Here is a 25,147-nt window from a genome sequence, read left to right as displayed (position 1 = left end):
CTTAATATAAAACTTGGGTTACCTGATTAACTCTGCAATTATTTTATAAATATAATTTCCTAAAAATACCTTTAAAAAAGTGCAGGTCCTATCTATTGGTATTTTTCTTTTTATCTAGAGGTTGTTGCAAAGCAACAAGGCACAAACGTATGAATTCATCCCACTGAAAGTTTTGTTAAGAAGTGGCTCTAAGCTTGTATTGCCAAAATAGTCCTGTGTTTATTTTTCTTTAAAGAAGGCAATGCCAGTGTGAGAAGCCTAAAAATTAATCTCACACAGAGACTCCACACTGATCATTTTCTGGCCGGCTCAGAAAATGAGTTCTTGTGTAGGGATATTTTCTCAGAGGATTAAAAAGGTGGACAAGGGGAGGAGGCATTTAATCCTGTGTTTCCTAGAGCAGCGCATTTAAAAAGATAGATACAATTTTTGGCACGCGCGCGCACACACACACACACACACACACACACACACACACACACAAGATGACAAATGTCAGGATTTTCCTCACAGAACTCATTATTTTCCTGACTAGTTATTTTTAAAAGACAGCAGAATTTGGTTTATGACTGTGATTTGTGACTGGCTATTGTCCAAACTGAATCAAGACAGCCTGCCTTTGTGCTTTTTGACAGTTGCTCAAGAAAGAGAGCCTTTGGTGTGCTGAAGGCTGTCCTGCCCATTCTGCACTGGCTCCCCAAATACAGAGTCAAGGAATGGCTGCTCAGTGACATCATCTCTGGAGTGAGCACTGGGCTAGTGGGTACCCTGCAAGGTAAGATGCTGATGGATAGGTCTCAGGTGATTGGCCATTACTGTCTCCTACAAATATTCCTGATTCCCCCACTCCTTTCACCACTGACCAGCAATCATTCTCCTTTCAAGGCCTTCAGCTTTCCCCAGGGAACCTCAGATAGAAAGAGGCGTGTGTATCTGTCTTCTCTTCCATAAAGATATCTTCCTGATGTGTCTCTGGCTGTGGGGCTCCAGATTAGAGGCATGCCCCAAGCCGGAGCCCCCCAAAGCTGCTGACCACCACAGTAACAGTAAGACATGAGCATGGCATGGTGATCTGTATGCACATAGCTAAAGTTCTGTAAAGTAATCTTTCTCACTACAAATAATGTGCTCTGATAGTCTCTATGCTCTTCTAATGGTCTTTAAAAGCCAGTTCTTTCAGCCTCCACAAAGCCTCCCAATTGTGACAACAGAACTCATTTATCTGGTATAATTTGCAGACACTAGGTAAGTTATCAAGACTAAGATGTGTTGAAGGCACTCATAGCCCAGGGGAGAAAAACGAATGCTCATAGGTCAGTGTGCTAAAGCTGTGGCAGGAGGGATGTCCTCTACGAGGACGGCGTCGTCGATGAGGTGTGTTTCACCCACTCTTAGGGGACTGGGGACGGGTTCCTTCCTGGATGTAGAGTGGTTCTCTTGAAGGTGACATCTGAGCGTGCCAAGTGATGGGGAACTGATGCAGGGTGTGGGACTGTGGAGAAAGAGCTTGGAAACAGAAGCTTGTGATAAAGGCTAGGCAATATTGTGCATTAAATCTGGCTATGGAGCTCTTCAGATTACTCAGAGCAGGCAGGGCACACCCACAGAGAAGGAAGAGGTTCTGCAGCCCCAGTGGGGAGCCTCGGTTAAAGCCAGTATGTCCTAGATCACAGAGGTGAGGGGTTGGGTGTGGTCTATAAGGTGCTCTGTCTGGAAAGTGAGCGGGCATGGTGGTGCATGCCTTTGATCCATGGACTGGGGAAGCAGAGGCAGGTGGAGCTCTGAGTTTGAAATCAGCCTGCTCTACACAGAGAAACCTTGTGTGGGCCAATAAATAATAAATAAATAAATGCTGTAAAGTGGCAGCACCCTGGGGCTCCCTGGAAGTAGGCATTGTCAGTTGTTATAGACAAGTGTGTGATAAGGATCTACTTTACCATCTGGGGATGGAGTTCAGTGGTTCAGTGCTCAGCTGCCATGCATGGGACCCTGGGGGAAAAGAGATAAATTTTTCTTAATATGTATCAGATACATTTCATTTCATTCTTACATGAACTCTTCAAGATACGGACTATTATTACAGCCCCTTCCACAAATGAGAAATCTATTAATGCTTGCCCCAGATCTTGGAGTGAGTGAGTGATAGCACTGGGATTTGAAGTTTTTCTAATTCCTATATTCATAACTTGTACACTGTAGCTTTTTGGGTTGTTGGTTTGCTTGTTTCATTTTTGCTTTCTGAGACAGGGTTTTTCTGTGTAGTCTTGGCTGTCCTGGAGCTAGCTTTGTACATCCACCTGCCTCTGCCTCCTGAGTGCTGGGACTAAAGGCACGAGCCATAACTGCCTGGCTTAGGTCTTCATTTTATGAGTAGCTTGTTTTCCAGAAATAATACTATGAAGTTATCTTTGCTAGCTATGTTTCTGGAACATTAATTTGGCTCTCACACACACAGTTGCTTATCACTCATGAACATAGTAAACTATTGCGGGCTAATTTCATACGTCAGGTATTCAGCCATTGCTAACAGTCACAGACCTTGTGGAGCTCAAGCCCAGTGGTAGAAGTGGGAATATAACATGATAGGGACTAATTTGGGGAGGGAGGTCTATTTTACATATGATAGTTGATGAAGGCTCCTAACCAAAGAGGAGCAAGCTAGACAGATCCCAGGGGATGACTGGGAGCCATCTATGAGATAGCAGAAAGATGACTGTGTACCAGGTAAAGATGCAAGGGACCTGAGGACAAATGGAAGAAAAGGAGAATTCTGGTGTGGTGCAGCATGTATGGGAGGGCCGTCCTGAGGATGAGATCTGAGAAAAGACCCGGCAAGGGCAGGCTTTGAGTGAAGCAAGTAGACACCTCCTTAAGGGCCTGAGTAAATAATGTCCCCCAAGGCACCTCACTGCTTCACTCCAGCCCCAGCCCTGAGGATAAGGCTTGTTACCTTGAGCTGGATCAGGCAAGACTTAGAGAGCGCAGCGAGACAGGAAATACGTTCTGCAGCAATGATCACTACTATGTACTGGTGAGCGCAGAAGAAAATCAGGCGACTCTCATACCTTGTCATCCAGTCTAAGCACACTCTTCAAGAGGCAGGACAGTTATGGTGGCAGGTGAAGCTACTCTGTGCAGCACAACTTCAAGTCAAAAGCACAAGGGCTGGGGACACAGCTCAGGGATAGACCTCTTGCCAAGCACTACATCAGCATTACAATGTCAGAATAAAAATGTGTACTGAAAGAAAAGAATGAGGATACCCCTAATCACCCAGAGGAAGGAAAGAGAAAGCTGACAAGGAAGAGGAAAGAGCAATTAAGAACTTGAGGTTTGACTCATGAAGTTGGGGGAAAAAAGATAAGTAGAGGAATGAGATTCAATGCCTCGCCAGAAGGATGGCTGCAGGGGGTAGGGGGCAGGGGGCAGGGGGCAGGGGGAAGGGGGCAAGGGCAGGGGGCAGGAGGCAGGGGGCAAGGGGCAAGGGGCAAGGGCAGGGGGCAGGGGGTAGGGGGAAGGGGCCAGGGAGCAGGGGGCAGGGGCCAGGGGGCAGGGGGCAGGGGCAGAGGGGCAGGGGCAGAGGGGCAGGGGGCAGGAGGAAGGGGCCAGGGGGCGGGGGCCAGAGGGCAGGGGGAAGGGGGAAGGGGGTAAGAAACACTGAAGGGCTGGTAACAGTAGACAATGGTGAATGCATACTGCCTTTAGGAGGTTTCACTGAGAATTGGAAAAAGACATTGGATAAAAGTGGCAGGAAGGAGGCTTTGTTTGTTTGTTTGTTTGTTTGTTTGTTTGTAAATGCAGGAGCTACTAGAGTGTATTACTGAGCTGTCAGGAATTGCCTGGCAGAAGTGAAGAGGCCTGTCTAAGGGGTAGCGGAGGAACTTCAAGGAGGGAACTCCTGAGAATGTGGAGGAGCTCTGGGATAGAGTGGAAGGGTTACTCCTCAAAGACAAGATCTCCTTGGTTTTCAAAGGAAAGTTGCCGGTTGTTGTCTGAGGGGTCAGTGCTGGGGAGGACTGGTTAGTCTTGGTGCAAAGTCTAAGTTGTGTGCTTGTGCTTGCTTGAAAGTTGTTCTGGAGCACATGAATGTTTGGGGAGGGGGTTCCAGGTGAAAGGGGGAGGTGAAGAGAAAACACGAGAACATTTGTGAATGGACTGAGCTGACCTAGGTTGGAAGGGAGGCCAGATGCTACAGTGATGCAGACAGAGTAGTTAGTTCCTAGTAGAAGTCTTTGGAAGGAAGATAGAGCGATGCCCAAGGAAGGTTCCAGAGAAGGTGGGTGGGTGGCTTCAGGCCACAGCTTGAGGGGGGAGGGAGGGCATCTTGTAGCTGCAGTGATGGCAAATTCTATGACTTGTTAGCTAGCTGGGCCCTGGAAGTGCTGGGAGAGGCATCTGGGGTTTGCCCAGGGTAGTGGGGTCCTTTGGGTCTTAGTATTAGAAAGTAAAATCATAGCCTGGCAGTGGTGCAACACATCTTTAATGCCAGCAGAGGCAGCAAATCTCTGAGTTCAAGGCCAGCCTGGTTTACAGAGGAAGTTCCAGGATAGCCAGGGCCACACAGGAAAACCACCTCTCCAAAAAGAAAAAGAAAGAGAAAAAGAAAAAGAAAAAAAGAGAAAGAAACAAACAAAGAAACAAAGAAAACCAAAAGGAAATTTCTATTGTCATATGACCTACAAACCTATTTATTGCTATCTTTTTCCATAGCTATGGGGAGTTTCCTGTCTGGGTTTTTTCTTTGACATTTATTAACTTGCTTAGTACGTAATAGGAACTTATTTCTCATAGCTTTTGGAGCTAAGGAGTCCAAACAGCCTGTCGTGTTGCATCCTTACATGGTGGAAGGTCTCTCCTTTCAGATGGCTTCAGTTTACCATGCTGCCACCATCCTATCCAGTCTGTGCCCCAGCATGGAGTTCACGCTTTCTTCCTTTCTTTTCAAGACAGGGTCTCTCTGTGTAGACTTGGCTGTCCTGGACTCACTTTGTAGACTAGGTTGGTCTCGAACTCACAGAGATCCGCCTGCCTCTGCCTCCCCGAGTGCTGGGATTACAGGTGTGTGCCACTGCCCAGCCAGAGTTCACACTTTCGATCAATAGTCTGTTTCATTGCAAACCATATTATTTCAAAAATGTACCAAATTCCTTTGTGATAAGGATAACTATGTCGTACATGAATAAGGGTTACCCCTAAATAGACACTGTGTATGCAAAGTGAAAGCATCCCTGTTTCCTAGGCATATTAAGACGTGTAGGAGGAGGGGCAAAGAAGAGGAATGAAGAAGAGATGCTGCACCTTGTTCAGGGAACTCTTCATTTGAGGACTTGAAAACTGTCCATAGGAAGCAAGCAAGCTGTGCCTTCTTCCTCCCTGCTCCTTTCTCTCTCTTTTCTCTGTGGACCTGCTCTCTTTCTGTTCTGTGTTCCTGGGACAGCTGATTATCACTTCCTTGTAGTAACTAGAGTATTAAATAAGTGCCCCAAGGGGTTGGGGAGTCAGCTCAGCAATTAAGAGCATTTGCTGCTCAAGCATGAGGATCTGAGTTCAAATCCCCAGCATGTATGTAAAGGTAGGGTGTGCAGTCATTTGCCTCTAAAACTGGCACTGTGAAGGAGCAGAGACAGGAAGACTGCTGCAGCTCACTGATAGCCTAGCTTGGTTCAGTGAGAGACGATGTCTTACAGGAATACAATAGAGAGCTACAGAGCAGAACACCTGATGCTTTCCTTAGCCTCTAGTGTCCCGAACACACACGTGTGCATACATCATGCACGCATACCACACATCCATACACGCATACAAAATTCTCAAAAAGTAAATGCATCAATAACGTAAGGACCTCAGTTTGATTCCTAGGACACAGGACACACACTGTAGAGAGAACTGATGCTCGAAAGTTCACATGCGTGCACATGCGTGCTGTGCGATGCACACCTGCTTCCCTACTGCTTCCACAACACATACACGGATGCACGCACGCACACACACACACACACACACACAGATTAAAATGTGACTTTTTAAAAGTTTTACTTTACATTTGGTTATCTTATGGACAATATTTCTACATTACATCAGTTCCCTTCCATTGAATTTCATACACCACTCGCTGGACTCTCCTTTTCCCTTTACAACACAGAACTACCATGTAAAAGTATAATTTAGCTAATCATTCTTTATTGGAAGATATTCATCCAGTAAATAAACTTAAGTGCAAAGGGGTTGGGTTATTTAGGTTATTAGTAAGTTTTACAAGTCATTATAAACATTATAAACAGTTCTTTATTAATGACGCAAGAGTCAAAGTTCTGAATGCTCACCCCTAAAGTGTGAAGTAGGAGAGATGTTGTCTGCCATAATATTTAACTAAGGGAAAGAATATGTCATTATCTGTTCCCAACTCCCCTGTCCACTGAGATGTTGTTTCTCCATAGCTTAAGAGTCATGGCCCAGGGTGTGGCACAGCCCACTGGTGGCTTGGCTTCCCTCATCAGGGTAGAGGTGTCTTGCTTTTTATCTAACATGTGTTTTTTAGCAAGGAAGGAGAAAGTGCAGTAGTGCCTACATACTTTAGAACACAGAGCGGAACGGGTTCAAGCAGAACTACTCACATAAGCTGGTCTGGGCCTTTGGACTAGATTAACAAATTCTACAGGAACTGATTTGATTATTTTCCAACCGACAACATCAGCCAGTGGCTGAGCCACTGAGCAAAGGAGTCAGTTCATTTGAGCAAGGGATAGGTGTAGAAACACCCACTATCCTAGCCAAGTCATAGCCCATAGCCTAGCAAAGGCAGGGTCTGTATGCAAAATAAGAAAACCACTCAGGACTGGCTGATGTTTTGAATCCATAAACTGAGAACATTTATGAGAAAGCCTTTCTCTGTGTGGTAAACATGCGGTCGTTTTCGTTGGTGACTTTTTTTGTGTTGTTTGTACTTGTAGGGATGGCTTATGCGCTGCTAGCTGCTGTTCCTGTTGAATACGGTCTCTACTCAGCCTTTTTCCCTATCCTGACATATTTTGTCTTTGGAACCTCAAGACACATCTCAGTTGGTAATTACAAGCTTATTCTGCAGCTGTACTTTTCATTTGTAAAGTGTTTCTGCCATATTATGTGCACAATGCCTGTAGACCCTTGTCAATGAGTCCCAGAGGAATCAAACTTCAGTGTCTCACTGCTTTCTTTATTAATTGGTGTTGTTAGCTTTATCTAGAACTGTTAGCTTTATTGAAAATGAAATTGAAAGGCTGGAAATTAAAGTACACTTTTGAATTTTATCACAGCTTAAAAATTTTAAATGCAGCAGGACAGTGGTGGTGCACACCTTAAATCCCAGCACTCTGAAGGCAGAGGCAGGTGGATCTCTGAGTTCGAGGCTAGCCTGGTCTACAGAGTAAGTTCCAGGACAGCCAAGGCTCCCCAAGAAACCCTGTCTTGAAAGACAAAAAAATAATAATAACAATGATTCAGGTGTAATAAATTGATTCTGTACTTAAAACTGTTCTCTTCCAACATATGACAGAGGAAAAAACATCTTTATAGTCTCTAAATCCACTTGCATCACTAGGTTAATTTTGTATCTAGTGAGTTATGGTTACTAAGTACATATTTGTTATTTCATTAAAGAACATACTTATTTCAATAAGGTAATATTGGAAGACTAGAAAACTCCTGCCAAGATGGTTTAGAGAAAAAGCTTCGCACTCCTTCTTGGCATGCCTTATACTGGGCTTTCCTCTCATTCCCCACATTCAGGGTAGGCTTTGTTTGTGTTTGTCTGTTTTTTCTGGACTTGTCCAGCAAACAAATGTTTTGATATGATTTTGTGAGACTTTGACATCAGCAAAAGAAGGCTCCATTTGCTGCTGTGCCCACGTGCTGGTGAGATGTGTTGCCTGGTTGTCCCTCTTGAGGCAACTGTAGTCATGTCCTCTACCCTATACCATGCTCTTGTGCATGCCAGTGTCTCTCAGAGATTTAGCCTCTGACCTGTCTGCAGAAGCAGGTCATGGGGAACTTATTGGCTGAATCAACTTTCCTTCTTTAGAGAACCAATCAGGAAGAGGCAAGTGTATTTGCCTCTCCAATTCTCTACATTTAGATCTTCCTGGTTACTAGATTTGGGTATTGAGGCTTCTAAACCATAACGCCTCTTATAATCAAAGGGTATCATCATCATCATCATCATTGTCATGGGGGGAAAACATGAATAGTAAATAGAAGAAATTACAACTTTAAAAAAAAATTGGATTTTAGGCCAGGCGTGGTGGCGCACACCTTTAATCCCAGCATTCGGGAGGCAGAGGCAGGTGGATTGCTGTGAGTTTGAGGCCAGCCTGGTCTACAAAGTGAGTCTAGGACAGCCAAGGCTACACAGAGAAACCTTGCCTCAAAAAAAAAAAAAAAAAAAAAAAGGATTTTAGTAACTAGCATATGATAAAAAAGAAAATTGATTCCAATCCCTTGTCAATTTGGACACTGTAATATTGATGTAAGTACTCATGTCCAGAGACCAGGATTTTAAACACTCTAAGAGATGGGATCATAGAGGATAAATATTAAATTGAACAAGTAAATTCAGTTCAGTTTATATGTGTCTTTCCCAGGAAGCCTTTCCCGATAACTCCCACACCTGTGCCATAGGGACCCCACACAGGAGGAGCTAGCCCCCTTCCCATGACTCACGAAGTACACTGAATACTGCTTTACTATTACCTACCTACGTATCTCTCTTGCCCTCTCTGAGCCGGGAATGCCTTGAGATATCTACTTTCAGTGACTTCAAACAGTGTTCCTTCATTACAGCCACCTCTCACACACCTTTCTAATTGTGCATAGACATGTTGAGTCTAAATGTCTGTGATTCGTGGTCGGTTAGTTGACTGAGCCTTTCTCCCCAGGCCCTTTCCCTGTGGTCAGTTTAATGGTGGGATCTGTTGTGCTGAGCATGGCTCCAGATGACCGCTTTCTTGTGCCCAGTGGTAACGGAAGTGCATTGAACACGACCACGTTAGACACCGGAGCCAGAGATGCAGCAAGGGTACTGATTGCAAGCACCCTCACTCTGCTAGTTGGAATCATACAGGTAACAGACTTACATGTAAACACAGATATGTGCAATTCCTTTGTGAAAGAGTTAGTTTGAAAACATGGAGACTCAAAGGTGCATCTGACAGTAAAACAAATCGCTTGAACTAAAAAAAAAAATTATCTAAATAAAATTGTTTTAGATCAGATGCTCAAATAGGTTTTAAACCTTAAAAAAAAAAAATTAACCAACCAACAAAAATCAGAACCACTTGTCATCAAAGTCAGAGAAAAGATAGCAAACAGAACACAAGTGATTCAGTTGAGCTTAAGCACAGGATGGGTGCAGCAAACATAAAGGAGAAAAGTGTTCAAAGAGCGGAGCCATGAGGTCCGAAAGTCACAGAAAGAAGTGATGTGGCTTTTGCTTTTCATAGTTCATAGATGGAAATACTAAATTTTACATCACATATGTTTTAAGGCGGTGGATGGGAGGGCGGGGCAGGAAATTCCCACTTTTTTCTCACAAGTCTTTAAGCCCCACTGGCAGCCTATCTGTTTTCGCTGTCACAAAGTTTAATTTGTCAGTATTTCCAGAGCACTAGCCCTTCTCTGAGACAAATGCCTAACTTTTTTTCTTTCTTCTTACCCTAGCTGGTATTTGGAGGTTTGCAGATTGGATTCATAGTGAGGTACCTGGCAGACCCTTTGGTCGGTGGATTTACAACCGCAGCAGCCTTTCAAGTGCTGGTCTCACAGCTAAAGATCGTGCTCAATGTGTCAACCAGAAACTACAATGGCGTCCTCTCTATTATCTATGTAAGTGATGCATCTCTCTCCTGCTGTGTGTGTGTGTGTGTGTGTGTGTGTGTGTGTGTACACTCAGAGTCACCGAAACACAGTTTCTGAAAGAAACAAACAGGATGACATTTTGAAAACCATTTTTCAACTGCTCTAAAGCTTTCCTCAGATGCTACGGCCCTCAAAAATATTAAGGAATCTGAAGTAGCGTAGCAACTAAAGAAAGGACTGAGCTGCCACAGATCTGCATTCTGATCTGAGAAGCTCAGTGCCTCCTAGGCAAGTTGTAGAGGGTAGTGGCTGAAGGTTCAGGTTTGGAGCTGAGTGGGCCTGGGTTCAAATTCTGACTTTGCTACTTATTAGTCTTTTTTTTTTTTTTTTTTTTTTTTTTTTGGTTTTTCGAGACAGGGTTTCTCTGTGTAGCCTTGGCTGTCCTAGACTCCCTTTGTAGACCAGGCTGGCCTTGAATTCACAGCAATCCACATGCCTCTGCCTCCTGAGTGCTGGATTACAGGCATGCACCACCACTGCCCTGCACTACTTACAAGTCTTATGAGCAAATCACCATGCCTCAGTTTCCTTCTCTGTCAAATGTGGTTGCAAATAGCATCTAATTCCCTGGATTGCTAGAAGAGTGTAGGTGGGTAACTGGCTCAGGGGAGGGTTGTAGCAAATTCCAGAAAAGTTATTATTATGAAATTATTATTTCGAGCCTTTCTTTTTCTTTCTCACTTTTAAAATGAAATGATTGGAGATGTGTCTCTAAAGCCCTTTCTAATTAGGAGCATCCATAAAATGCATAATGTAAATGTCTCAGCAGTTATAAATGAAAAGGAACATTCCATTCAGAGCTGATTCAACGTGCAAAAGAGATGCAAAAGAAGGATCTAGAGCATCGGAAGTGGGTTTGAAGTTCTTAGATCTAAGTATATGTTCTATATAAAGTATGTTGCTGATGCTTGGGACATGGTGGTAATAGGAACTTGATGTCATTCTGGCTTGGGAGAATGAAGCCATGCAAAAGTGCATTCAGAAAACAGCAGCTGGAGATGTAGCTCAGTTGACAGAGTGCTTGCCAAACATACATGAGGCCCTAAGTCAGTTCCCATCACTGGACACATGTCAATAACCCTAACACTTGAGAGGTGAAGGCAGGAAGATCAGATGTTCTGAGGTGTCTTCATGTTCTTTGTGAGTTTGAAGCCGGCTTGAGCTAAGATTTTAAAAGTTAGCATCTGAAGACAATATACAGCCAGGCACACATATACAGGAGCTGCGTTGTCACAAACGTTCTCAGCCTCAGTGCCATAATCCCACACTACTCCAGGTTTCAGCAAATGTTGCTAAGTGTTCACTGCAAGCCAGGTGCAAGGCTAGCAGTTAGAACAGATGTGGAGGAGTAGCACCGTGGCTAAAGGTCAAGACACTTAGACATCAACAGACTGGAGTTAGAGTCTTGGTCCGACCACTTCCTACTTGTGGGCCTTGAATATGTTTAACATTAATTCCTGGGGGCTGGAGAGATGGCTCGGCACTTAAGAGCACTCGTTCTTGAAGAAGACCTGGGTTCATTTCCCAGCACCCACCTGATGATTCCCGACCATTTGTAATTCTACCTCTAAGGAATGCCTCCTGGGGGCATGACTTACCTAAGACAGACCACACGACAGAACAAAGATGCCAATTTTCTGCCCAGGATTGTCCCTTACTGATTCCTTTGAAGAAGACTCTGCTGTCCCAGAAACAAAATGAGTTTTCCTTGAGCCAGCATCTCTGCACACCTGGAGAAAATAGCTGTTAGCGATACCCTAATTTCTAGACAATATATATTTGGACTATGTATTCATTTGGTGCCTTTAATTTGCTATAAAGAGTTGATCAACACCATTTAGATATCCATATGGCACCTTTTTGGGGAGTTTTTGTTATTTCCTGCATCATTCAGGTTGGGAGAAGAACATTACTTAGGATGCTGGCTGGGACCAAAGAAAAGTAATTGGACTTTTTGGGGTAGGCAGACTTTGGTTTCATTAACACTCCTATCTACATAGAGACCACTGAATAGCACCTGTATGACCTTTGTAAGACACAAATTTTATTTATTTTTCTATAAGTAAAAGATAGCATTCCACAGCTTTCCTTGAAAAAAAAAATCTCCGTTTTATACTAAGAAATACAGATAAGCAAACACAAGAATGTAAAAGTGACCCATTGTTTTACCTCTCCATGTTAATCACCATCACTAGCTTTATGTGTGTGTGTTTTAGAGATTGCATGTACTTAATTTAATGTTCCTTATGTTAGTCAGTATATTTTTATGATTTTAATAATAGCTTCATATTATTTATTTATGCACATGTGTATTTTAAATTTTTATGTACTTAATGGTTCTTGTAGTAACAATACATTTTTTATGATTTTTAACAACAACCTTATTTGTGTACATGTATGTGTGTGTACATGTATGTGTGTGTACATGTATGTGTGTGTACATGTATGTGTGTTCATGTGTGGAGGTCAGAGAACAATGCTCAGGAGTCAGTTTTCTCCCTCAGATCCTATGGATCTGAAGATGAAGCATAGGCCATCAGCCATGGCAGTGAGAGCCTGAACCCACTGAGCCATCTTGCCAGGCCCAGGTTTAAGATTTTTGCATAAGACGCATATGTGCTGTTTGATGTGACACGAGTGTTCATGCTGGAGGATTGATTTTATGTGTGTATAAAGTAGCATACGAAATATGAACCCATTTTCTCTTTACAGACACTAATTGAGATTTTTCAAAATATCGGTGACACCAACATTGCAGATTTCACTGCTGGCTTACTTACCATCATCATCTGTATGGCAGTTAAGGAACTAAATGACCGATTTAAACACAAAATCCCAATTCCTATTCCTATAGAAGTGATTGTGGTAAGTGGAATACATGCTTAGAAAACTCAGTGTTAAGTAGGTTGACAAGCAAGGGATTGTTAAACAGTGGAGTTGTTTTTTTCCACTTTTTTTTTTTTCCTTTTCTTTCAGACAATAATTGCCACTGCCATTTCCTATGGGGCCAACTTGGAAAAAAATTACAATGCTGGCATTGTTAAGTCCATCCCAAGTGGGTGAGTGCGGCCTTCCTCTCAGATAGAGCCAATAAACTAAGGCAGTACTTGGTTTCAATGAAACTTTTTATTACTAGTTTCACTTCACCATTGATAGTCTTACTTGCATGTGATCCTGAAGAAATGTCGTGTGCACCAAACATTAGACAAACAGTGCATATGGAGATCAAGTTCAGGCCAGTTCTTAAAGCAGACTTTAAGTGCTCCATTTTCCTGAAGTGTGGCAGGACGTGTACATTTTGTACTGGGCACCTGGTTAGAAAACACACACACACACACACACACACACACACACACACACACACACACACACACACTTGCAATATAATATGAGCTTATTTACAGTTAGCATTGGTTGCATTGTGAACAGTTTGTTTCTAGGATGTCTGACTTAAATTCTCTACCATGTTATCAACTACAGATGAAAATGCTTTCTTTCACCTGTATAGATAAGTTGCACTATTTCCGTGTATATTTCATAGATATTTAGACATTTTGTGAATTAGAAGAGTAAGCGGCCGAGATCCTTCACCTATCTCTGTCACTGTCAACTTGTATGGCCTGGGAAAGTTCTTCTGTAAGACGTGGCTAATTACACAGCTGAAGCTTGTGAAATGCCAGTGAGAGCTCTCATAAAAATGCAGAGTAGACCAAGTGGCTTCCACTGCAGTCAAGAGGAAGCCCACGTTTACCACATCTGCAATATTAACAACAGTGTTTGACAGTAGACTTGGGGGCCAACCAACAAGCAGTATTTTCTCCTTTCAATTAATGGAGGGCCCCAAATTGTCCTGGCTTTTCTATGCTGGTAACAGAAACTACCCAGTGCTTCCACAGCAAATGATACTCTCATTTGAGTAAGTCAATATCTTACAATTTTTAAATTATAAATTTAAATATATTTTTAAAAGAACTGGTACATGAAGCTTACATTACATATCACCCATTCCAGTGTTACAAGTGTACCCTTTGGTAACATCCTTGATCCAGTTTAACACAAATTCCTGCTTCCCACCTCAAACCTGCAGAGTCAGGCTGTCCAGAAAGTGTCCCAAGTGAATCTTCTGATTGGGTAAATTTGAGAAATTCTATACTAGAAGATCAGCGTTGGGTTGTAAAGGCTAAGGCTAGAAGAAATGTAATGATGAAAATTGCAATGTACCGTGAGTTTCTCAGTCTCCACCCTAAAGACTGGATTGTTCTATAGTTATAAATCCCTGCGTAGAAATGTGTAAATGCGGATCTCATTTCTTCTGCACAGGCCAGAGGTGCTCTTCAGGACACGCCTGCGCTGTGCTCCTCTGCTCCGGTGCTTGCTGTGGGGACTCACTTCCCTTAATCTCATCTTTTCTCCTGCTCCTAAGAACTCTCACGTCCACTCCCCTTTGCAGGAGCTCTACTCTCCTGCCCTTGGGTTTACTCAAGCTTAGTCCCCTGATTGCTAACTTAGTTCTGGGGGACCCTTCATGGTAGCAGCCCTATCTGTGACATTCAGCTCTGTCTCCCCAGCACAGCATTTACCTTAGAGTGGTCTCTCTGCAAACATTTGTTGGAGGAATCAAGTCCTTACGCCCGTGTCATTACAAAGAAGCCACAAGAAAGGTCCTGGCTATCTAATATTACTTGGTGGCCCAGAAGCAATTCTAATGGTATTAACACATCTGCAAAGGAAAGGGTGGCATGGAAAGATGAGGAGCCAGAGTGGGGATGTGAATGTTCTAGCACCAGAAAAGGGAACCGATCCTCCTCCTTGCTTCTCCAGTCAGATTGCAGCTGGCAGCTTCCTGATATTCAGTCTCCCTGGGACAATCTCCCACTGCATAGCCCAAATAGTGACTCTGTCCCTTGCACTCAGGTTTGTCTGTTTCCCACATTTATTTTTTTTATGTCAGTATGAACTCATGACATACTCTGAGTTCTACCTTAATGCTACTTCCCCCCACCCCCGCCCCAAGACAGAGATTCTCTGGGTAGCCTTGGCTGTCCTATAACTTGATTTATAGATCAGGCTGGACTGTATGAATTTAGTGAATTTGTAAAGTCACAGCGATCCACGTGCTTCTGCCTCCTGAGTGCTGGGATCAAAGGTATATGCCACTGCCATCTGACTAATGCTACATTTGTGTTCATCAAGCTGTCTATTTGGGGCCACTTAATACTCTTTTGATTAGCTACTATGCCCCACTCTGTGTGTGTGTGTGTTTCAGTTATGACAGGTTATGTGGTTTGATTTGGTTTTTAGAGCACTTCCTTACTTTATATACACTGACATGCAAAGATAGTAAATTTTTTCTTGCCTCAGTATGTTTTCATCAAAATATTTTGAATATTTATTTGCCTTGTAGCTCTCCAGCTATGTTGAATGTCTTGGATTTTTGATTGAAGATATACTTCTGCTTATCTTTTAGAGACCAAGATTCCCATCAGATGACTATGAAGTATTACATCATATTATCTACATGACATTTACCATTTATACAAATGAAATTTTCCCACAAAACAATGTTGAGATGCTTATACTCATCACTCATCTGTCTGTAAACACTTACCCCATGGTAGGCAGTGTGCTGCCCAGTGGGTAGTTCCCAGTCTAGTGAGGACATGGTCACCCTCCAGGGGGAAGTGCCTGTGGAAGGTAGGCTTGCTATGCATTAGGAGGAGGACAATTTCCTGATATTTTAAGGATGATATTCATCAGCCAAATAAAATTGGAAATAGTAAGTAAGGCAGGGTGGTAACAGGGAAAGGGTTAGGATGCTTGAATAAAACACACAGCTTATAACGTAATGTGGCATTTTGGAGGCACAACAAGGAGTTCATTACAACTGGAGCATAAAATAAGGTTGAGGCAGCAAAAAGAGGTGAGCAGCCTCCTGGGCACCACCAAGAAAAGCCAAATCTCTTTGTGTTTATAGTAACATTTTTGAGGCTCTACTGGGGGGTTTTAAAGCATGAGTGTGACCTTTTGTTATCACTGCAGACAGTGAATTAAATCTGCCAAGCAAGTAGATGAGGAATCCATTCCAGTGATGTAAGAGATAAGGAGAGTAGACACAGCCAGCCATGGACTAGAATGTAGAGCTTGGACAGGTGAAAAGGAAGTGAACTGGGCAACCCTTAGCAACAGATGGCTGTGAGGTGGAGAGGGCTGCTGATCGCTAGGGTGGCTCTCTCCTCCTCTCCCCTCCTTGGTTAAAAAACACAACCTATCTTTGTCTAGTTAGTGTCTTAGTGTCCCCACGGGGATTGACCCAAACCTTTTCTCTCCCATTAATCACAGCCTGCCTCTCTCCTGATGCAGCTGATCCTCTTCCCACAGTTCCCAGTGTGCCCAGCTTCTCATTTATTTCAATAAGTGTTTCTCTCCTACCCTGTCTCCATGATGTGTGTGTGTGTGTGTGTGTGTGTGTGTGTGTGTGTTTGTGTGCTAACAATACTAACCTATTTTGTCCCCTCTCTTGGTGACTGATTCCTCTCTTGCTAGTTGGTATCAGAGGTGCTCTTTGTCATATTTATTGCCACTGTTTTCAACTGAAGTCCTTTGCAGTGAACTTGGAAGTGTGGCCTAGGACAGACAGCATAATAGGACACGGATAGCTGTTTCCTGTGGATTGCCATGGCTCTTTGGCTGGATTAGGGAAACATGTGCCAAGCATTCACATCCAATCTGAAGCAAAACATCCAATTAGCATGTTTGCCACCTGTGACTCCCACTGTTCCCCATCCTCGTGTCTTCAGGATGTGTGCTCACACGGCCCCCCTTCCCCTCACTGGGTCAGACTGGGTTGGCTACAGCTAACAGTCCCATAGGGTGATGATGTAGTTTAGGAAGGGTGGCGTCAGGTAATAGAAGATATTCTTCAATGGGTCATTAGAAGATGTCCAGACAGGACCTCCACTAATTGACTTTGGACAAATGTTTGACACCACTGAAGTCCTGTGAGAAATTACAAGTAGTGATGGGAATGCATTGGGTTTAGGTCCTTCCAGCCTGAGCAGCACTAGCAGCTACACAATAATAGCTCGTTAAATGTCCTAAGAAGAGGGGGCCCAGTCCTGCTATGACAGCCAATGAAGCAGCTTCAGTAGGTTTAACCATGCCCAAAGTCATAAAGTCACTGACTGACTGAAATCCTTTGATTTTATACCTCACCATTTTTTTTAACCTCAGTGATCAAGGACTGAGTGATATTTAGAGAACGCTTTGACCATGGAGGCAGTGAGCACCATGCTATTATCAACACTCAGACCTTTTCAGGGTTTACCTTTGACAGAGACCTGGTTATCTGAAGTGGTCTTGACTGGGGCTTGAAAGTGTCCTATTAAGTGAGACCTAAAGTCAGGTGATGTGACACTGAGATGGGCTGTTTCTATCATGCGATCTACAGCTGGGGTTCCTTCCGGAGCCTACACATGGGATAGGAGGAGGAATGGGGAGAAGTCTGGTAGTTTTTGCTACCCAATTACTAAATCTCCAGACATGGATCAACTAAAACCTCACGCCACTCACTTCCCTCTTTGAGTTTCAGCTGTCATATCAAAATGAGAGAGACAGGTTCATAGGACCCTGGGATGCTCACCAGCGCAAAACATCTCTACGGTTTGTCTCTAAGACTCCCATTCCCACTTTGTTCAGTTGTCAGTGTCACGGGCAGGGGATTGGTTTTAATGGCTGGAGACTTCTGGGATTGCACACTATGGACGTTCTATAGGTAAATGAAGCTCTTCCTCTTAATGTTTAATTTTTAATAGTTTATAGAAGAGCTCTGGCTTTGTTAGTCTATAAAAACACAATCATGGGTTATTCTTGTGAGTACAAGGTAGTTATAGTCACATACATTTAATGTGGGGTGATGGTTTTGCCTTCTTGGAATTAAGATTTTGTTTTTGTTTTTATTTTTTCTTTGATACAGGGTTTCTCTGTGTAGGCTTGGCTGTACTGGACTCAGTCTGTAGACCAGGCTGGCCTCTAACTCACAGCCATCTGCCTGCTTCTACCTCCCAGAGTACTGGGATTACAGGTGTGCGTCATTGCGCCCAGTTTGGCTGCCAGATCTTAACACATTTTTTCACTACCCAGGTTCTTGCCTCCCATGCTCCCATCTGTGGGTCAGTTTTCTGACATGCTGGCTGCATCCTTTTCCATTGCTGTGGTGGCTTATGCCATTGCTGTGTCTGTAGGAAAAGTCTACGCCACCAAGCATGACTACGTCATCGATGGGAACCAGGTATTTGTTGATCTGAACTTATAAGGCTGAAAACAAGTAAAGAAAACGCAACTGGGGGAGATTTTGGTTTCACTTCAGGGAAGTGTTGGTTTCTGTCACTGGCTTTTATTGACTTGATTTCTCTCTTGAACTTGCTAATTAAAAATTATTTTGAAAAATGTATGCTAAATTACCTTGCTTCTTAAGAAATAAGGTAAAGTAACACTGTCTTGGTCAGGGTTTCTATTGCTGGGATAAAACACTACGACCAAAAGCAACCTGGGGAGGAAAGGGTTTATTTCAGCTTGTGGTCCATCATCCAGGGAAGTCAGAGCAGGAACTCAAGGCAGGAACTTGAATACAGGAACTGAGGCAGAGGTGATAGAGAAGTGTTTCTTACTGACTTGCTCCCTATGGCTTGCTCAGCCTGCTTCCTTTTAGCACCTATGATCACCAGCCCAGGGGTGTCACTGCACAGTGAGCTAGGCCCTCCAATTAATCATTAATAATAATATAAAAATGCCCTTCAAGCCAGGCAGCAGGGCTGCATGCCTTTAATCCCATCACTCAGGAGGGAGGTAAAGACAGGCTAATCTCTGAGTTTGAGGTCAGCCTTGTCTCCAGAGCAAATTCTAAAATAGTCAGAGATACACAAATAAACCTTGTCTAGAAAAAACCCAACCAACCAAACAAACACAACAATAAATAAATAAACAAAATAAAATAACCCAAAAATAATAAAAGAAGGAAAAGAGATAAAAAAGCCTTATAGGTTTGGCCACTGGTCAAATCTGGTTATTTTTTCAATTGAGGTTTCTTCTTCCAAAATGACTCTAGTTTGTGTCAAGTTGACATAAAACTCACTAGCACAAGCACTAATAATTAAAAAACAGAAAAGATCTAATTTAGTTAGGTAAAAACCAACATAAAAATTAGCTATTAGTTTAGATGAAGAATTTTTCATATGGCCAAGTAATTCAGTAATTTATTTCCATTTTAAGTTATTATCATGTGTGTGCATATGATGTTGTGGGCATGTAGAACATGTGTGAAGGTCAGAGGACAGCTCTGTGGAGTCATGTCTCTGAGACCTGAACTCGTGTCACCAGGTTTGCATGGCAAGTCCTATACCCCCTGAGTCATCCTGACGGATACTTGATGAGGGTCTGGCAAGAGTTCTCTTTGCAGCATCACTGTCATCCAGTCTCTCCCTTAGGAGTTCATTGCCTTTGGGATAAGCAACGTCTTCTCTGGATTTTTCTCCTGTTTTGTGGCTACGACTGCCCTGTCTCGAACAGCGGTTCAGGAGAGCACCGGGGGAAAGACACAGGTATGCAGTGACAGTGGGACCACACTGACAGCAGGGAACAGGAAGGAAATGGTGACTCGGGGACACTTCTTAGCCTTTGGAGAGAGACTTGTGTTTCCTCATCTGATCAACTTGGGCCTCATCTCTTTCATTTGACCAACCCTTATTTGTCTCTTCTTTTGAGACAAGGCTTCAACACAGCGTTGTCCCAGCTGTCCTCTCATTCATTCTGTAACCCAAGCAGAGGTCTCTTGTACTTGGGATCAGTCCTGCCTCAGTCTCCCAAGTAGCTGGGGTTAACCTCTGTGTAATTCATCCTGTGGGTGGTCAAAAAAGCTTCGGAAGTGCTCTCAAAGACAATTTCAAACCAGACTCAGCGCCACACAGACCAAAGCCGAGCCCTGGACTAGAAGTGGGTTTCTGTCAATCATCAGAAGGCTTTAGCTTCCTGACATAGGGTAGAACATTATTTAGAGCCTCCCCCCACCCCCCCTCCCCGCGAAGCCCAAGACTATAAAAGAGAATAAACCCCAACTGCTGTAAAACACACACAATTTTCCAGGGTTTTGTTAAGGCAGAGGCAGACATAAGAATGAGAGAAAATACTGAGAAAACATCCACTTCAGCAGTGGTTTGCCTGGGGGTGAGGGAGGGGAGACCTCTAACTGTTCTCACAACACATGGATGACTACAGTGCAGATGGTGTCACCATAGAACAGGTAAAGAATCCCAGTACACACCAACAGACAAAAGCAGAGGTGTGTTGCCAAGAGGAAGTGTGGTCAGAGCTCAGCCCCACAGCTACTCCTGTAGTATGTCACAGCTGTCAGCATCTGGAGCTCAGCAGCTCATGTCAGTGGTGGGCGCTGTCAAGCTCCCCAGGACACACGCTCCTGCATGGGTGCAGCTGAGTCCCGAACTTCTGCTGGCTGCTCTCCTGCTGTTATCTCCAGGCACAAACAAGGCATGGGCTGGCTGCCCCAATAATAATGTCCATGTAAAGTGACCCCTTGGCAAAGGGCTCGGGGATAATGGGTGTACTAGTAAGTTAATATCCCCTGCCACACACTGGCCTGTATTATATTTAGGAAGGAGTGATGCCAGGAGTTCAGCGTTGAAGAAGGAAACAAGGCAGGAATGGCTTGATATTTAATTACTGGAAAGTGTATTAAGTTCTAGGGCTGAAAGTCTAAGACCTTGGACTGAAATCCAGGGACCCGTGACCAAACAAACTACGGAGTCCTCATATTTTATGCCACAGCTCCTCTTTAGCAAGACAGGGAATACTAACTATATCCACGTCGAAGGGTTGCCGCCATAAGGATTAAATGAGACAATGTAAAGTCCGGGTGGCGTATGCTGGCTACTAAGTGCTGGTTATTCTACACCGTGAGGGAGGAATGGCTTCTGCCTCTGTGGCACGGCACACGTGCTGCGGCTGGCACCTAACGCGTACCAAACATACAGTTGTTGAGGAACAAACAGAAGAACGAGTGCTGGTGGACTTTAACTGTTTTCTGTACTGCGGGATGTAGAAGAGCTAAACTTTCCTTCCTGTTCTTTCTCTTACTGCTACACTGACTTCTGCTGGCTCAGAATTCTCAATACAAGTTACTCCATAGCTCCCATTGCCCTCTCACTTAACAATAATTCATTTGCCAGTAACTGAATCTTCTTAAAGATATTAAAGTCTATGTTTTCCCCCCAAACCAGGCTTATACAATAAATTCGGGTAATTAATCCTTTAAAGGTTTTAATATTGTGATCAAAATTAGCCTTGACTCTATAATTAGAGACTTACACATCCTTGGTGAATGGGCGGCCAAGCTCCTGCTCCAAGTTGTGCAGAGAGCTGTCCCTGTCTACAGATATACCTCTTACCAGTTCATAAGCCCCTTAACCTTAGTAAATACAAGCGGCTCAATAAATACTGAGCAAGTGGCAGGAGGAGACATGAAGGGGGGAGGGCAGGGAGAGAGGAGGACATTAGCTTCCTAGATGGAAGAGAAAACTGCTTACCATGGTGCTAGGAACCTGGGCCATGGCGCCCAAAGAGGCAGGGCAGTTAGACATACAATGTGAGATTTTTAACGTCTATATATTCATAATATTGGCCAGACTGACCCATGCCTAAACATAAATAACCAGTATGTTGGATGGAATGAATGTTTTTGCCTACGTTTCCAAAATTTCCTCTGACATTTGCTGTGCCTGCTTCTTTAGCTTGGACACCGCTCATGGAGCTGTGCTTACATTCAATCCATCTTCGGGTCCTTCCTCTGACCAGCCTGCTTCCGGTTCCCTGTCTTTTCTCCTTTGTTTCAGAGTTTCTAATCTTCAGCTCAGCCATGCCTTACCCTGTCTCAGCAGAGAATACTTTGGCCAAGCGAACTGATCAATCCAGGACTAGTCCCCACCCCCACAGCCTCTCTCCTAACTATTTATGGATCTTAGCAGAACTTTTCTTGCCAGCGAAGGTAAAGTTTCTGCGCTTCCCTTACCCTAGGGCAGCTCCACAGCTTGCCGCAAGTGTTTGGGACCCGCGCCGATAACTGTTGGAGGGAGACTGGGGCTGTGGCCTTGGTGTGCCAGTGTGGCACCGTGCATTTGTAATAAGATGGGTTAATTTAATTTCTCTGGGTTGCTCATGGCAATTATGAGCTACAGGTACAACTCTTATTAGAGTAACCATTATAGTGCAGAAGAGTCTAATAAAAGCTATAAGGATTCCTTCCCAGGGACGTTAACAGTCAGCTCTGTTAGTAGGGGAAATCGGGAGGGTCTATGTCTCTCGGCAGGGCAACCAACCAGGAAGTTGACCTCCTATATCGACATCAGTAGGCATTAGCCAAGCAAATGACGTTCTCTAATGAAATTCAGAACTAGTTGTACTCTAATGGGTTTCATTTTCATATTTTCTTAATTTCTCTGTTTTGCACGGGCTTAGCAAATAATGCTCATTTCTCTAAACACTGAGCAGAAAGGGAGAGAGGAGGAAATAGTAAATGTGTCTGTGTGCAGGTTCCTTTGCACACCTGTGCCAAGTGGGGTGTGCCCATCTCATGGAAAGTGTCTTTCAGGTTGCTGGCATCATCTCTGCTGGAATTGTGATGGTCGCCATCCTTGCCCTGGGGAAGCTTCTGGAACCGTTGCAGAAGGTAAAACCCTACTTTCCTGTGCACCAACCTCTCCTCATCAGACTGTAGCCAGAGAAATAACAGGAGATTAGGAGTCAACATGTGAAAACCATTGCCTTAAATGACACAGCCTTCCCTGTCTCTGTGCAGTCCGTCTTGGCAGCTGTTGTCATTGCCAACCTGAAAGGGATGTTTATGCAGGTGTGCGATGTGCCTCGTCTGTGGAAGCAGAATAAGACTGACGCCGTAAGTCGCCTACCACACATGTTTCCCTAAGTGAGGCTCCGTTCTCTGATGCACCAGTCACATCACTGTGTCTGTTTCCGGGAGTATAGCCTGAACTTTGGGAATTCCAGAGCAGAACTAGATCAGTCTGGAGAAGCCAACGCCTTGATGTTTTCTGTGTGGGCTGGATCTCGGGGAAGATTCGCTTCAAATCACTTGATTGGTATCTGGTGAACTAATGCCAATCTTTTCGATTCCTTTCCCCTCTAGGTTATCTGGGTGTTTACATGCATAATGTCCATCATTCTGGGCCTGGACCTGGGCTTGCTGGCTGGCCTTTTATTTGGACTACTGACTGTGGTCCTGAGAGTTCAGTTGTAAGTACTAAAACAAACAAACACACCACCACCACCCCCAACCCCCTCCCACCCCGGACACCTCAAAACAAAAAGAAAAACAAAAAGCACCCAAACCCAAAGACAGCACAATCTGGAGTTTCCTAGGCTGCTTTCATTAAATGCAGACACTACCTTTCTTTATAGCAGTATATATTGACTGGGCCGATGAGGTGCGCGCACACACACACACAGAGCTCACGCTGTTGACTCTGGTCTGATTAGTCTCACTGCAGATGAGAACAAGTAAGCTCAGCAAGGCTAAAGCTCTCTCTTAACGCTTCCAGTTACTAATTGGCAGAGCTAGGACTTAAGTCCTGGTGCAGCTCACTCCCAGCCTAGGCTCTTACTCAGTGCTCCACTCTGCCCTCCATTGGTTGTGGTAAAGTGAAGGATAGCTGCTCGGATCAGCCAGTGTCTGAACTTACTTTGTTTAAATCATGGTTATGTCTGCTAAGCATTAGAGGCTCTGGGCACCAGGCACAGAACAAGTCAGCCCCTCAATAGAGCCTCACTCGTTTTACTTTTTAAAACTAGTAACTCATTACACAACTGGGAACTTTAAAAGACTCATTACAGTCAGGATTCATTCAAATCTGACAAACGAGGCTCATACCCAATTATGTGAAGTAAATAAGATTAGTTCACATGCTCGGCGGCGGAAGCAGCAGAGCTCTGAGTCATACGGTGCCAACAGCCTATGAGGGCAGGCAGGGCGAGCTGAAGGCAGAATGTCTGGTTGGTGATGGCTTTGTTTTGACTTGGTTTTAGTTATGTGTCTTCCTGGGCTTGGGGAGCACAGCCTCCACCCCTTTTAGTTTTCTCCTTGCCTTTCCCATGTCTGCCTGTAGTAAGAGTTTTGGTTTCTTTAGAAACCTAGTTATGTGGATAAGTTTCTGTTTTAGTCCCAGTGTGGGATGAGAGGCTGCTTCATAGCAGGTGATTTTGATTTGCCTCAGGCCCTGCACTAGCAGGGGCATGGTTTTGCTAGCTGCAGATAGTTTACATTTGGACTTCTGGGCACTCTTGGGAGGACATAAATTTGCAAGCCCCATGGGGCACTTGCAAAGAAGAAGGCAGCTGCTGCAGCACCCGGAGCTGTGCGCATCCACCCCGCCCTCCAAGCCCCACTGGTCCAGCCTGCTACTGCGTTTGCTGTTGTTGGATTGCTGTTTTGTTGGACTGCTAAATATTCTGACAATGCTTGCCTCAGGGAACACTGCATTCCTAATCAGCAGGAAGTAGTTTATAGAAGTCTGTGTCTGCCAACCGCCCCCCCCCCCCCCGCCGCGCTTCCCCTCAGCCTTCTTTTTTTTCTACCTAGTGTTGTAGGGTTAGAAGAATTTAGGGTGAAATAAGAGTTGGAAGGGTGGTAGGTATAAGAACACAACAAAATAGCTAAAAAATATGTCTACAAGGGATGCCCAAGGCCCCACTTGTATGGCCCCAAACTTCTGTTTTTCAAAATTATTTATTTATTATGTTTGAGTCACAAAAATCTAAATTATAAATATGAATTCATATAGGTGCTTTACAGCTCTAATAAAACATTTTGTAATAATATATTTTCAAGCCATATTCACTATTTTCACATGACAGGGAAACTCTTAAGTCTGTAAAGACGTACAAAGAAAAATATAATAACTTTAGTGTTCTATTTTCCAATTTTTGTTCTTAGGTAGATTATTTATTATATAACTGTCAAAATCCACATCCAACACAGCATATAGGTTTAAATTATAGCATTTTCTCTGTTAATGGTTTGTTCCCTGAATACTTGGTCACAGAGGCAGAGCACACCAGGTTTTAGTACTGGGTTATGCAAATGCTCCACAGGGGTGTCCCAGTGCAAAGGAATAATCATTAGATCATTAGCAAGGCCCACCACGCAGCCCCTCACTACTGCTGTGGGCTAACTACAAGGACA

At 43.9% G+C, this 25,147-nt stretch overlaps 1 protein-coding gene across 1 annotated transcript in view; it reads left to right on the top strand.

Annotated features, from left to right (window-relative positions):
- The window catches only part of Slc26a4 (solute carrier family 26 member 4), a 44,009-nt gene that overhangs the window by 2,589 nt on the left and 16,273 nt on the right, over positions 1-25,147 (top strand). The window contains exons 3-13 of the mRNA XM_051144651.1: positions 636-775; positions 6,951-7,061; positions 8,910-9,094; positions 9,691-9,855; positions 12,601-12,753; positions 12,865-12,947; positions 18,028-18,175; positions 19,371-19,484; positions 22,544-22,621; positions 22,751-22,846; positions 23,096-23,202. Of these exons, the coding sequence (XP_051000608.1) occupies positions 636-775; positions 6,951-7,061; positions 8,910-9,094; positions 9,691-9,855; positions 12,601-12,753; positions 12,865-12,947; positions 18,028-18,175; positions 19,371-19,484; positions 22,544-22,621; positions 22,751-22,846; positions 23,096-23,202 (1,380 nt within the window). The remainder of the gene's footprint in view (positions 1-635; positions 776-6,950; positions 7,062-8,909; positions 9,095-9,690; positions 9,856-12,600; positions 12,754-12,864; positions 12,948-18,027; positions 18,176-19,370; positions 19,485-22,543; positions 22,622-22,750; positions 22,847-23,095; positions 23,203-25,147) is intronic.

The sequence above is a fragment of the Acomys russatus genome, chromosome 1 (genome assembly GCF_903995435.1).
Source record: "Acomys russatus chromosome 1, mAcoRus1.1, whole genome shotgun sequence".
Lineage (NCBI taxonomy): Eukaryota > Metazoa > Chordata > Mammalia > Rodentia > Muridae > Acomys > Acomys russatus.
This window is presented reverse-complemented; position numbering and strand designations above follow the sequence as displayed.